Source organism: Akebia trifoliata, chromosome 2, assembly GCF_017979445.1.
Source record: "Akebia trifoliata isolate Shusen 1 chromosome 2, ASM1797944v1, whole genome shotgun sequence".
Classification (NCBI taxonomy): Eukaryota; Viridiplantae; Streptophyta; class Magnoliopsida; order Ranunculales; family Lardizabalaceae; genus Akebia; species Akebia trifoliata.
Window position 1 is genome coordinate 8,866,969 of NC_141376.1, and position 11,610 is coordinate 8,878,578.

An 11,610-nucleotide genomic window follows, 5' to 3' on the forward strand; every position below is an offset into this window, starting at 1 on the left:
AAGCTGATGACATAAGTAATAATAAGAGAATATTTATCTCCTCCCATGGTAAAAAATCGAAATTTCCTAATAAGATCATCTTGTCACATTCAAAAATATGATCCAATACAAAAGTGTTGTAGGGAATGAAATTCTATGAATTTCAAAAATAAAAAATAAAAAATAAAGTTATTTTTCACCATTGTATTAAATTTATGTGCTTGGTAGCTGTCCATTTTCAACACCATTGATCAAGCTCAAAAAAACCTTTTTTTTTTCACTTTTTTTTACCATGAGTTTTTCATGAATTCTAGAAGGTTGTGGTGCTCGATCACCAAAATGATAATCCATGTGGATCCCATAATACTTTTTAAGATTTGAAATCTAAAAATAAAGACTTTTGGGCAATAGATTTGTGAGCAGGAGAGAGAAATTTCCTTCTTATTACTTACGTAATTAGCACCACATGCCAAAAACATGTTGGTTTCTAAGCAAAAAATCACTCACTCTCAACTTCCTTGGTGTCTTTGCTTCTCTTTCTTTAATATTCCTCTTTCCTTTTATCACTAGCTTGCCTTTTTTGTGAAGATTGCGAAAGCTAGATAGCTGTCGATGCCACTCAAGACATAAACAAAAACCAGATAGTGGAAGTTTCCTAGTTACATCAGGAAGAACACATCGTTTTTGTCTAGTGTTCCAACTAAAACTGCAGAAAATAAGAAGAGAGTGGAGGAACCCAGTCCTCATTCTTTTTGTGATTCTCCTCACACTTTATTATGAATAGGATAAGCAAATATATAGACTACAGTAGTTTCCCGTTCGGAAAATTAATCATAATACGAAAGGGAATCATGTTAATAAATGAAAAATACCATTAACGTAATTGCAAGACTTAGGAAACTAGACAATCCAATCCCGCCAACTAAGGAAATAATAAAAATAAGATGCAACTAAGAAAGTTAAGGAAAGAAATGCACTAGAATTAAGGCTTGAATTCCAACACTCCCCCTCAAGCTGAATTGTAGATATTTATCATGCCCAATTTTTCCGTTAAGTCATCAAAATTTGATCTAGCAAGAGGCTTTGTGAGAATATCAGTTGTTTAACAATGTATTGATATGTAACTGACTGTGAATACTCCTTCTTCAATCTTCTCTTTAATGAAGTGTCGATCTATCTCCACATGCTTTGCTCGGTTATGATGAACAAGATTCTTTGCAATACTTATTGTTGTTTCATTGTCACAGAATAGCTTCATGGGGTGCTCTATCAAAAATTATAATTCTGGTAGCAGTCTTTGCAACCAAATACCTTCACCTATACCTCGAGCCATGGTATGGAATTCAGCTTCTACGCTATTGCAAGCTACAATAGATTGCTTCTTACTCTTCTAAGTAACCGAGTTTACCTATGCATAGGAATAATATCTTGAAGTTGATCGTCGATCTATAACAGATCCTGCCTAGGCTGCATTTGAAAAAATTTCGATGTCTCTCTTGGGCGTTTTTGAAAAGAATAATCTCTTACTAGATGTCATCTTGAGATATCTCAGCACTCTATAAGCAACAGTCATATGTTTTTCATTTGGACAATTTATAGACTAGCTAATCACACTGACGGAGAAACCTATGTCAAGTTTTGTGTGGGAGATATAGATGAGTTTTCTCACAAGACGTTGATATCTTCCTTTGTCAACATGAGTACTACCATCATTGGCTTTCAATTTTACTGTTAAATCCATGAGAGTCTCAGCATGCTTGCAACCAAGCATTCCTACTTCACTTAACAAGTCCATGATGTACTTACCTTGGGCAACAGATACACCCTTTTTTTACCAGACCAATTTCCATCTCGAGGAAATGTTTAAGATTCCCTAGGTCATTGATTTCAAATTCTTTGACCAAGAATTGTTTGAGCAACCCAAGCTCCTCCTCATGACCACCTATCAAAATAATATCGTCTACATACACAATGATAATTATCAACTTTACTTCTGTGGAGTACTTCACAAACATGATAAACACAAAATTATTGTACATTCTTATTTTAAAATATCCAACTTCAAATTATTGAAAGTATTTATTGCAAAGGGTTAAGATAATCCATCGAAGTCATAACAAAAATAAGTCTTCATTGGAAAATTTTTACTACTAATTAAAAAATGTTAAATTTTAAAATACAAAATGCATTATATTTAATGAGTCTTGTTCGGCACCCTACACTTTACCCTACGTTTTACCCTCTGTGTTTGTTCTACATGGGTTAGAAGTTTTGAAATAGGCTGATTTTTTGTGAGGATGATCTCTATGGTGAGGAGATTATCCTCACCAAAGATCAGCCCACTCCAAAACTTCTAACCCCATTAAAAATGATTTACAAAAAATGGACGACCCACGATTTTTCAACTTGTAAACATGGGGCTAGAAATTTTGGAATGGGCTGATTTTTTATGAAGAGGATCTTCCAATCGTAGAAATCATCTTCACCAAAAATCAGCCCATTTTAAAACTTCTAACCCATGTAAGACAAAACACATAGGGTAAAGTGTAGGGTGTCGAACATTTCCCACATTTAATAGTCAGTATAATACTTTTTTGGCTTGTTACGTCTATAGATGGATTTGTTGACGCTTCAATATTAAACATTATTGGTGAATCTAGTCGTTAGATTTGATAATTTTTTCATGATTGATTTATATCTATGATTTGATAATATTTTGTTGGGGAGCGCTCAAAGGCCCTCAAGAAAGTCAAACAATGTGCCAAACATTTTTCAATATATGGGTTAAAAGTTTTGGAATGAACTGATATTTTGTGACTCACAAAAAAATCAATCTATTCTGATACTTTTAAACCTAGTTTACAAGTTGAAGAATCGTTGATCGTCTATTACTTGTAAACCACTTTTGATGTGGTTAAAAGTTTTTGAATGGGCTGATTTTTTGTGAGAATGATCTCCTCACAAAAATTATCATCATCTCACAAAAAATCAGTTTATTCCGAAATTCCTAACTTATATATATTGAAAAATGTTTGGCTCCCTTTAAGGCCTTTGAATGCTTCCCTAATTTGTTATAGGCGTAATAAGAAATCAATATTTATATAACATGGAGTTAATGAGTTTATATAAAAGAAAGTTTGTGTCTCCAATGATGTGTTGGCCTCTGCATAGATGCATATCTATAAATACCATTTCAAAGATCCATCATATCTTCAACTTAGTCTTTACTGATATGTTGAAACCATCTGATTCAATTTTATTTTATCACCTACGAATGCTAGTTCTACATATATCTCAAGGATTGTAGGCGTTTTTAATGTTCTTAATCCATCTCAGCATATAGAGCTTAGACTCATGACTCATTCTGTAAACAACAACAAAACAAAACAAAACTCTAACAAATTTTATAAGAAATAAACCATCTTATTTTGTATCTTAAAAGTTTTTATCACTATTTTGATAAAAGTGTTGATCGATGATCACATAATATTCCTTAGGTGTCCATCCACTTTATTCATTTAACATTAATTATGTGAGACTGATCATCAATAATGTTTGAGACCACTATTATCTAGACCAAAAAACGACATTAATGTAAAAGGATAATGTGACATGAATTTCTTGAGTAGACATTTTCCAAAATATATGATTGCACCTAGAAACATGGTAAAAGAAAAGCTGGTTTTTATTTATTATGATGGTGAAATGGTGTGAATGTAATGTTAAGACTTTTTCGACTAAATGTAGAAAATCATTTTTCTAGGGGTGTCAAGTTGGACAATACTTTCCCACAGGGTTGGAGAAAGGATTTTGCTCTCATGGGGACAATAAAGAGCAAAATAAAACAGATTTTCTAATTTATCGTTGTTATATATTACAATAATTCATGTGTTTTCATAGATTTTGAAAATTCATGTGTGCATGTGGGGTGGGGGGGGGCAAGGACCCCCAATGAAAATCCGTTGTTACTTTCCCAATAAGATGAATTTCTGTGAAATCATATATACCCACTGAAGAGGAAATTATTTTCCCTCACAATTACATAGACCATCAAAGTCATTTTAAACTTGGGAGTGGATTCTTCCCATTACTTATTTCTTGTAGTATTGTATTACTTTTTACATGATTTAGAGAGTGCCAATTGGAGGAAAAAAAAATGAACTTGACGGAAGGATTTGAAAATGTATGATCACCAAAATTTCAAATATAACGGTTAGATTTTACTATTTTGTTGATGTGATGCTCTTTCAACCATCATGAAAGTACTATAGATGGTTCACTTCCTAGCCGCCACTAGTCCCATAGAGCTGTGGTCCAATTTCCAACCGACCACACGTATGGGTGGTAAGAGAGAGTCATTCATTTGAATTTTGATGCATTATGCTTCAATTAGGGCAGCAGCGTGGACAGGTTGGCCCGAATTCAAAACTATTCATGAGTGAGCCTGGGCCAAGTTATTTAGAAGATGAGTTGGACTTGGATTAGAATATCTCAACCTGACTTTAATTTTGGTCGGACTCGGGTTGGGGTTCCACACCCACATACACAAACACACCCCCACCCACACACACACACATGATTGCAGCCCTATCTTTAATAATAAAATAAGTAGGGCCTTTGAGAATATGATTTTCAAACTCAGTATTTTGTCTTATCTTGTCTTGGTTTGATACCGAGTCGTCTTGGACGAATTTTTCGATATGTTTGAGACGTCTTGTGAGTCAAATAAAAAAAATGAACATGAGTCATAAATCTTGATCAAAAAATGACTTTGTGAATTTGTTTCATTTAGTTATGATACCGAATTAACTCAAACGATATGTCTAAAACCATGTTTGGGAAGCAATCACACTCATGAGTTTTCAACCAATCTTACCCAGATGAACCCTGACCAAGTGTGAAAAAAAAGAACACAACAATTCAACAATGAGAGAAAGATTCAGAATCTCTAAACTTAAACTTGGTCAAACTTTTTACATTTGACTAAAACTTAATCGCATACCACGTCAGCAGCAGCAGCCATGGCTGATGCTGTCCTTTTCTCACTCCCATGATGATCAAACCTTCTTTTTCATACTCAAGTCTTCCTTGATTCCTATAAAACTTGAATGGTGTTTTCTAATCTCTCTCACCGATCAAAAATACAAGAAAACACACACACACACACACACAAAGAACTAACCATGGATCCCTTCTCTTCTTTTTATTATTCTTCTTCTTCTTCTCTTAATGTAAACATAAAGAAAGAAGAAGCAAAGAGAGCACCAAACACGTTCCAATATTCCCTCCATTCAGCACGAAAACCGCAGCGGAAAACAAGGAGGAAACCCATTCCACCACCACCTAGAGTCTATAGGGTGGACTCCTCCAATTTCCGACGAGTCGTACAACAGCTCACCGGTGCACCTGAATTCAAGTCTCAGCGTCTCCAAAGCGTGGCACCCCCACCACTTACTCTGATCACGTCGCCTCCACATCCTCCTAAAACAATGTCAGAAGGTGTTGATCATGAATTTCTATTTGACACCCCAACAGAAGAGCCAAGGAAACTCCCTAATAATTCTCCATCAACAACTAGTTTCGGATTGATGTCGTCTTCTTGGCATCCATGGTGTTCTCCCACTCTTCTGAGTCCAAATACTTTAGTGTCTCCAGGACAAAGAATTGTTCTTTAGTATTATTTTTTTTTTTTTCCAGACATAGACACCCTTTCTTGGTATCAATGGTGCTCTCTATCTTCTAATTATAACTCACTGGTTAGTCTTTATATAGGTCTTGTTTTCCCTTTCTTTTGCTTTAGTTTCTGTCTCTTGACAAAGAAGGGTTGACACCTGATTTGGTTTTTCTTTCTATGCAGTAATAATAATGGATGGAATAATTTGATATCAGTGTAATGTTTAGTATTGGTTAACAAGTAAGAGTCATCCTAAAATTTTCAAGAATTTGAGATAATTGTCTACTTTTGGGTGGGTTCAAAGAACATTCATTAGCTCAAAACTCATGGCTTTCCAAACATCACTCTTGGATGAAAATGTTTGTATATATATGTGATTGCCAACACATTCATGGGACGATCCTAACCATCTATAATTCGAAAAACCAAGCTCCCTAAACACTTCAATGGTGTCTCAAATCTCTCAATTCTATAAACACTAATAATTAATCGCCTATCTGCTCATTCTTATGCACAAAATCAATACTCTCACAATTTCTTAATTGATTATGAAACTTAATTGTAGATATAAAATTTGAATTCAAGTGGATATATTTAATTCATGTCACACTGAAATTTACAATAGAACAACTACTAATACAAAATAGATGAGAATGTTTTATGAATTTCTTTTTCTATTTCTTTTCTTTACTAGCTCCCTTCACAACTTCAATTGGGCCTTACTACAGAGCAATTCCATCATTACCCACGATGAAATTTACAATCTGCAAACTTACAACATAACATCAATTTCTCTTTGATGATGATGATGATGAAATCTAGTTCTGATCTCCCTAATCTACATAAAGAGTACTTTTCTCTTGATGAAGCGGATTGGGGTGTCATCTTTTCCTATTATAAGAGGACGATAGAGCAAAAATAGAAACTTAAATCTAACTTAAGATCTAGAATTCGAGTTAATCGATATGATCACTTTTGAGAGATGTATTATTACTATTTGCAACATTAATTGTACACATCCTTACGACCATCCTACATCCTTTAAATTTAACCAATATGAAAAATATCCTCCTGGTTTATTATTCCTCTTGTAACATAGCCAACAACATTTATAACAAAGCACCAACCTAATGACTTGATCAAGGTAGCACTAAGAGGCATTAAGTAGCAATAATTCTTACGAGGTTCTTAAATATTTTCAGTCCAAGTTGTTTGAGGAGTGTATACAGTTTACTTTTTGAGGATCTTCTAGTGAAATAGCTTTCTATCATTTACAAGGCTTGGTAGTGTTTTGGTTTATTTTCTTCTCTTCCGCCGTAAGTTCTCTCCATGAGTGATTGTTTGCTCACAGACCAACATCGTTTTGAAATGTGGGGCTGATGACATAAGTAATAATAAGAGAATATTTCTCTCTTGCCCATGGTAAAAAATCGAAATTTCCTAATAAGATCATCCTGTCACATTAAAAAATATGATCCAATACAAAAGTGTTGTAGAGAATGAAATTCTATGAATTTCAAAAATAAAAAATAAAAAATAAAGTTATTTTTCACTGTTGTATTTTAATTTTAAATTTTTGTGCTCGGTAGCCGTTCATTTTCAACAAGATTGATCAAGCTAAAAAAAACTTGTTTTTTTTTTTTTTTCATTTATTTTTACCATGAGTTTTCATGAATTCTAGAAGGTTGTGGTGCTCGATCATCAACATGATAATCCATGTAGATCCCACAATACTTTTTAAGATTTGAAATATAAAAATAAAGATTTTTGGGCAATGGATGTGTGAGTAGGAGAGAGACATTTCCTTCTTATTACGTATGTCTTCAGCACCACATGCCAAAAACATGTTGGTTTGTGAGCAAACAATCACTCACTCTCCACTTCGTTGGTGTCTTTACTTCTCTTTCTTTGATACTCTTCTTTCCTTTTATCGCTAGCCTGCCTTTTCTGTGTAGATTGCAGAAGTCAGATAGCTGTCGATGCCACTCAAGACATAAACAAAAACCAAATAGTGGAAGCTTCCTAGTTATTTCAGGAAGAACACATCGTTTTTGTCCAGTGTTCCTACTAAAACTATAGAAAATAAGAAGAGAGTGGAGGGGCCCAGTCCTCATTCTTTATATGATTCTCCTCATGCTTTATTATGAATAGGAGAAGCAAATATATAGATTACAGTAGTTGCCCGTTCGGAAAATTAACCATAATACTAAAGGGAATCATGCTAATAAATGAAAAATACCATTAACGTACTTGCAGGAATTGGGAAACTAGACAATCCAATCCCGCCAACTAAGGAAATAATAAAAATAAGATACAATTAAAAAAGTTAAGGAAAGAAATGCACTAGAACTAAGGCTTGAATTCCAATACTCTCCCTCAAGCCAGATTGTAGATATTTATCATGCCCAATTTTTTCATTAAGCCATCAAAGTTTGATCTAGCAAGAGTCTTTGTGAGAATATCAGTTGTTTGACAATGTGTTGGTATGTAACTGACTATGAATACTCTTTCTTCAATCTTCTCTTTAATGAAGTGCCGATCTATCTCCACATGCTTTGCTCGGTCATGATGAATAAGATTCTTTGCAATACTTATTGTTGCTTGATTGTCACAGAATAATTTCATGGGGGTTTTTTATCAAAATTTTTAATTCTGATGGCAGTCTTTGTAACCAAATAACTTCACATATACCTTGAGCCATGGCATGAAATTCAACTTCTGAACTACTGCAGACTATAATAGATTGCTTCTTACTCTTCTAAGTAATCAAGTTTCCCCATACATAGGAATAATATCTTGAAGTTGATCTTTGATTTGCAACAGATCCTGTCCAGTCTGCATCTGAAAAATATTTTGATATCCCTCTTGGAAGTTTTTGAGAAGAATAATCTTTTACCAGACGTCATCTTGAGATATCTCAACACTCTGTAAGCAACAGTCATATGTTGTTCACTTGGACAATTCATAAACTAACCAATCACACTGACGGAGAAACCTATGTCAGGTCTTGTGTGGGAGAGATAGATGAGTTTTGCCTCAAGACGTTGATAACTTCCTTTGTCAACAGGAATACTACCATCATTGGCTTCTATTTTACTGTTGAATCCATGGGAATCTCAACATGCTTGCAACCTAGCATTCCAACTTCACTTAACAAGCCCATGATGTACTTACGTTGGGAACATATATACCCTTTTTTGACCAGCCAATTTCCATCTCGAGGAAATGCTTGAGATTCCCTAGGTCCTTGATTTTCTTTGGCTAAGAATTGTTTGAGCAGCCCAATCTCCTCATGATCACTTATCAAGATAATGTTGTTTACATACACAATGATAATTGCTAACTTTCCTTCTGTGGAGTACTTCACAAACATGGTATGATCAGATTGATATTGAAAATATCCATACCTTTTTACAACCTTTGAGAATCGTTCAAACCAGGCACGAGGAGATTGTTTAAGTCCATACAAGGATTTTCGAAGTCTACATACCTTATTGGAATTGGATGTCGTCTCAAGACCTGTTGGAATATCTATGTAGACCTCTTCCTCTAGATCCCCATTAATGAAGGCATTCTTCACATCTAGTTGGTGAAGCGACCAATCAAGATTAGCTGCCAAGGATAGAAGTACACAAACAGTGTTGAGCTTGACAACTGGAGCAAATGTTTTCTGATAGTCGATGCCATAGGATTGAGTGAATCCCTTGGAGGCCAACCGAACCTTGTACCTATCCACATTTCCATTTGCCTTGTACTTAATTATGAAAATCCACTTACACCCCACCGGTTTCTTACCTATTGGAAGGTCAGCAATTTTCCAAGTACCATTTTTTTTGAAGCCTGAACTTCCTTATTCATTATAGCTTTCCACTTAGGACACTTAAAAGCTTCTTGAATGTTTCAAGGCACCTGTATCTCTGTGAGGTTGGGAGTAAAGGAACGAAAAACAAGTTGAGTACAAGATCTAACTCCTTTCCTCAAAGCTATGGGCATATTCAGAATATCATTTTTCTAACTCTAAATCAACTGTACTATCTGAGTTAGAGATAACATTACCTGGAATTTCGCTTGGATTAGGACCCGCTTATGCTTCATGGATTTGTTGAGAAAGTTCTTATTCCTCCGTTCCTTCTTGGATGTGTTTCTTATCCTGCAAGTCAACAATGAACTCGGTGTTTTCAACAAGTAGAGGCTGACTAGGAGCAGGTAAAGGCTAACTAGTAAACTTTGGAGGAATGTGATTTTTTGTGGGTTTGGGTGACTCATTGAGTAATTCAAAATCCCAAAATTGATATTCCTGGGTTAAATTCTCCCCTTGAATACCAGTTTTTCCTAACACTTGTACCCTTTTTTATTCAAAGAATACCGAAGAAAGATGCACTTGAGCGACCTAGGATCAAATTTACTTCTATGTCGTTGATGGACATAAACGAAGATAGAGCACCCGAAAAGTTTTGATGGGACAACGGAAATAAGAAGAATTCTTGGAAAGGGTTTAGAAGGGTTTAACAAGGTGTTTTGAATTTTAGTATGCTAAACGGCATTCTATTGATGAGATAAGTTGCCATAAGGACAACTTCCCCCTAGAATAATTTTGGAACATTTGTTGAGAACATTAGCGATCTAACCACTTCTAACAAATGTCTATTTTTTTCTTTCAACGATTCTATTTTGTTGCGGGGTATCCACACATGAACTTAAGTGAACTATTCTTTCTTTTTCTAGAAATTCTCCTAGAATGAAGTTGAAATAGTCCCTAGCATTATCAAACTTTAAGATTTGTATTTTTTTTTTATATATTGAAATTGGGTTTGAGTCATATTTTTGAAATTTTTTTAATATTTGACCGGTTTTTTATTTTTCTTTCATGAGAAATATCCAGGTTAATCGAGTGTGATCAACTACGAATGAGACAAACCACCTAGCACTTGTTACATTTTTTTATTTTGGAGGGACCCCAGATATCGCTATGGATCATTGAGAATGGACTAAGAGGCTTTGAAAGGTTGAATGGTAAAATGAGACCGAACATGCTTTGATAATTGACAGATTTTGCACTCAAATTTTTTTTGGATTTTTATTAAATAAAGATGAAAATAAATGCTTGAGATACATAAAATTTGAATGACCTAGTGATAGTGTCACAACATGGTTGCACTATCATTACCTTGACAACAAACAGAAAAAGAACTATCGCTAATTGTCGTTTGAGATTGTTCTTGTGGATAGTGCGCTTCTTAAGGATGTAGAGTCCGGAGCATTCCTCAGCATCGCCAATCTTCTTCCCCAAATCCAAATCCTGAAATTCATAATGAGTGGAGAAAAGAAGTTAGTAACCCACCCCTTTTCCTTAGTGAGTTTACAAATTGACAACAAATTACGATCCAAGTTAGGAACAAGCATAACAGAATTGAGAGTAAGGTCCTTTGATAGTACAATTGAACCTGTACCGGTAGCCTTCAATAGCGAACAATCCGCTATTCGAAAGGGTTAAATTATTAGAGCATGGGCTATATGTATCAAACATTGTGGTATCTCCCGTCATGTGATCAAATGCTCCCGAGTCCATGATCCAAGGTTTTTTACATTTCTTACCCATAGTAAAGGCACTCAAAAAATTACCTTTGTGAACCAAGGTTCCGGACCCAATGACATGGTTGGAAGATGAATCAGTTTGTGATTGTGCTGACAGGAGAGGAGACAATAATTTTTGAAGTATCTCCATTTGCTCCTTGCTGAAGGGGCTTGCTTCAAGTAGTAATTACTCCTCAGTAGTAATGTGATTTCCTTGGCATTCATTCTTCATTTGACGAGCCGACTTCCAGCCGTCTGGCTTCCCATGCAATTTCCAACAGGTTTCCCTTAAATGTCTTGGGTTCCTACAATGATTACACCAAGGTTTTCCTCCTTTATTTTTCTGACGATTATCTGAAGGGGCAAATAGAATTCCCCTAGTG

The 11,610-nt window shown here is 35.0% G+C and overlaps 1 protein-coding gene and 1 long non-coding RNA gene across 2 annotated transcripts; both read right to left on the minus strand.

Moving 5' to 3' along the window:
* Positions 1-8,622: 8,622 nt before the first annotated feature.
* Positions 8,623-9,748, minus strand: LOC147409356 (uncharacterized). The gene is made up of 4 exons (XM_086417780.1): positions 9,710-9,748; positions 9,144-9,407; positions 8,845-9,014; positions 8,623-8,749 (listed from the first exon to the last, which is right to left on the minus strand). The coding sequence occupies exons 1-4, from the start codon at positions 9,746-9,748 to the stop codon at positions 8,623-8,625; spliced, it is 600 nt and encodes a 199-aa protein (XP_086273906.1).
* Positions 9,749-10,703: 955 nt separating this feature from the next.
* Positions 10,704-11,599, minus strand: LOC147409357 (uncharacterized). Its single transcript, XR_015182981.1, has 2 exons — positions 11,276-11,599; positions 10,704-10,952 (listed from the first exon to the last, which is right to left on the minus strand). It is a non-coding gene; the product is annotated as an uncharacterized LOC147409357 (long non-coding RNA).
* Between the last annotated feature and the right edge of the window lie 11 nt (positions 11,600-11,610).